The sequence below is a fragment of the Priapulus caudatus genome, unplaced genomic scaffold, assembly GCF_000485595.1.
Source record: "Priapulus caudatus unplaced genomic scaffold, Priapulus_caudatus-5.0.1 Scaffold1370, whole genome shotgun sequence".
NCBI lineage: Eukaryota > Metazoa > Priapulida > Priapulimorpha > Priapulimorphida > Priapulidae > Priapulus > Priapulus caudatus.
In genome coordinates this window covers 40,970-43,232 of record NW_014578431.1, presented here as the reverse complement: position 1 = coordinate 43,232, position 2,263 = coordinate 40,970, and the positions used below count along the sequence as shown (strand labels likewise).

Genomic DNA, 2,263 nt, shown 5'->3' with positions numbered 1-2,263 from the left:
TTTATACTGTCTGTACCACCGGATACTGTTCCGCTGTCCCAATTTATTTCTGACATATTCAGATCACCTAGGAGGATTACATGAGTGTATCCTATTGCACACACCTCCCTGAATATGCTACACATTTCCCTGAAATTGCCCTCTGTGCAGTTTGGGCTTCTGTATAACCCCCAATTAAAAGTTTATCTTTGGCAGCCAGTTGCAGTTCACAGAAAATCCCCTAGTCAAAGTCATGATTTAATTCACAGGGTGTGTACTTCAAGGTGTTCTTAACATACATGATTATTCCCCTGCCTGGTGATCCCTTACCTATATCGAGTGGTACTCCATATTGAACTCGGATAAGTGAATGTTTCTTGTGAAATACTTCGGTTTAACTTGTTGGACTACTACTATAGATGGATTCCTGTTGTTTATTCTAATTCTAAGTTCTTGTAGCTTCTCTTGTGTTAGCGTATCTACATTTGCGAACATAATCTCCAACAAATTTACACTATTTACATCTCGCCGTCTCTGCATGTCGCTGTTCAGATTCGGGTGAGCTCCTGCAGGGTTATTGTGGTCTTTATGTTTATTTTCCTGACCTGCTAGTCATTTGGGTTGGTTGGGTCCTTCATTTGGACCCAACCTCCTTAGCTTGTGCTATAGGCTTCCTGGTAGTATTTTCTACTGCCTTCTTAGGGTCCTTGACAATCATACCCCTTCTAATTATGTAGTCATTATGGCCCTGTTCTCTTAGCAGTCTTAATTGTTCTCTGAGCTTTTTGCCTTCCTCCTGTTCTTTCCTTGTGAGGTCTGGCGATATGTAAACAGTGTTCCATTCTTCTAGTTCCCTTAGTTCCTTGGCATGTGATAGTATAACTCTCTTCTTCTTGTTATCATCCAGTGCTACCAGTAAGAGTCTGGGTTTGTCACCCGGGTCTTTTTTAGCCCCCAGTCGAATGGTTTTGGTAATTACTACATCGTTCACTTTTAGTGTTTCCATGATTTTCTTGATAACCTTATTGTCATCTTCCTTCCTCATGTTTGGATCCAAACTTTTACTCTCCTCAATGCCAGTGACTATTAGGTTATTCTTTCTCCGTTCCCTGTCATTGTACTCATCGATGATGTTTATTGGATTTTGTCTATCATTTGTTGGCGCGGGGGTTGCTGCCACTGGATTTTTAGTCTCGCTTAAATTTTTTACAATGCTGGCATAAGTCTTAGTGACTTTATCATTCTCCTGTGTGAGTTTATCTTTGAATGACATTAGTTCATTTACCTTTTCTTCAACACTGGCCACAATGCCCATTAATTTCTTCTCCAGACAAGTTGTTATGTCCGGTCTCTGGGTGTCATCTTTGCTACTGCTATTGGACCTCTTATCAATACATTGTTTGACAACTGGTTGACATGCTTTACAATAGAAGCTGATTGCATTATAATGTTGATTGTCCCTTCTCCACTCCCTCTCACACTCTCTCTTCCTTTCTCCCTCCTCCACTCTCTCTCACACTCTCTCTTCCTTTCTTCCTCCTCCACTCTCTCTTCCTTTGTCCCTCCTCCACTCTCTCTCGCACACTCTCTTTCTTTGTCCCTCCTCCACTCTCTCTCGCACTCTCTCTTCTTTTCTCCCTCCCCCACTCTCTCTCACATTCACTTGCTCTCGGTCTCTCGTTATGTCCTCCCTTCTGTGTTCGCAGTGACTCCGACGGCGTGCCAATGAGTCACACGGACGGAGAGACGACCGACGATGATGACGACGACGATGACGATGACCGACCGTCTAGCGACGGCGTCCGCTCCGCCACGAGCAAACCCAGTCGCGCAAAGATCGCCAGCGTCAGCGTCGGCGACCGTCGGCCCGACTCCGTCACGACGCCGCCCAGCGTCGGCTCTCCGCGACGCAAAAGAGGGACGCACGAACTGACGCTGACGTCGCTGACGCCGTTGAGTGGCGCTCGCGTGCAGCGCGCGACGTCGCCGTACGAGCGGACGACAAGACTCGCCGACAACGACGGCAGCAGCAGCAGCAGCGGGGATGCTGCGGCGCGGCGGAGCGTGTTCAACAGTGAAGCCATCGCTAGCGAGATCTTCCTCACGGCGAAATTCGCTTTCATGGAGAAGTTGGTAAGTGTCGCAGCAGAGCCGCCGATAACTCGCTGTTATTCAGAAGGTGTTTCAGCGGGCGCGAGTTTCATCACTTGCGCGCGTACACGGACGTGCACTCATCCATACGGTGAGCAGTGGCGGAGGGAGAGCGGGAGAGGGTTTTCAGTCA

At 47.5% G+C, this 2,263-nt stretch overlaps 1 protein-coding gene across 1 annotated transcript; it reads right to left on the bottom strand.

Moving 5' to 3' along the window:
* Window positions 1-613: 613 nt before the first annotated feature.
* Window positions 614-1,432, bottom strand: LOC106816407 (the record flags this gene model as incomplete). The annotated part of the gene is given in 1 exon segment (XM_014821010.1): window positions 614-1,432. A coding segment is annotated over 1 exon segment (819 nt), but the record flags the coding sequence as incomplete, so codon positions are not given.
* Window positions 1,433-2,263: the final 831 nt, after the last annotated feature.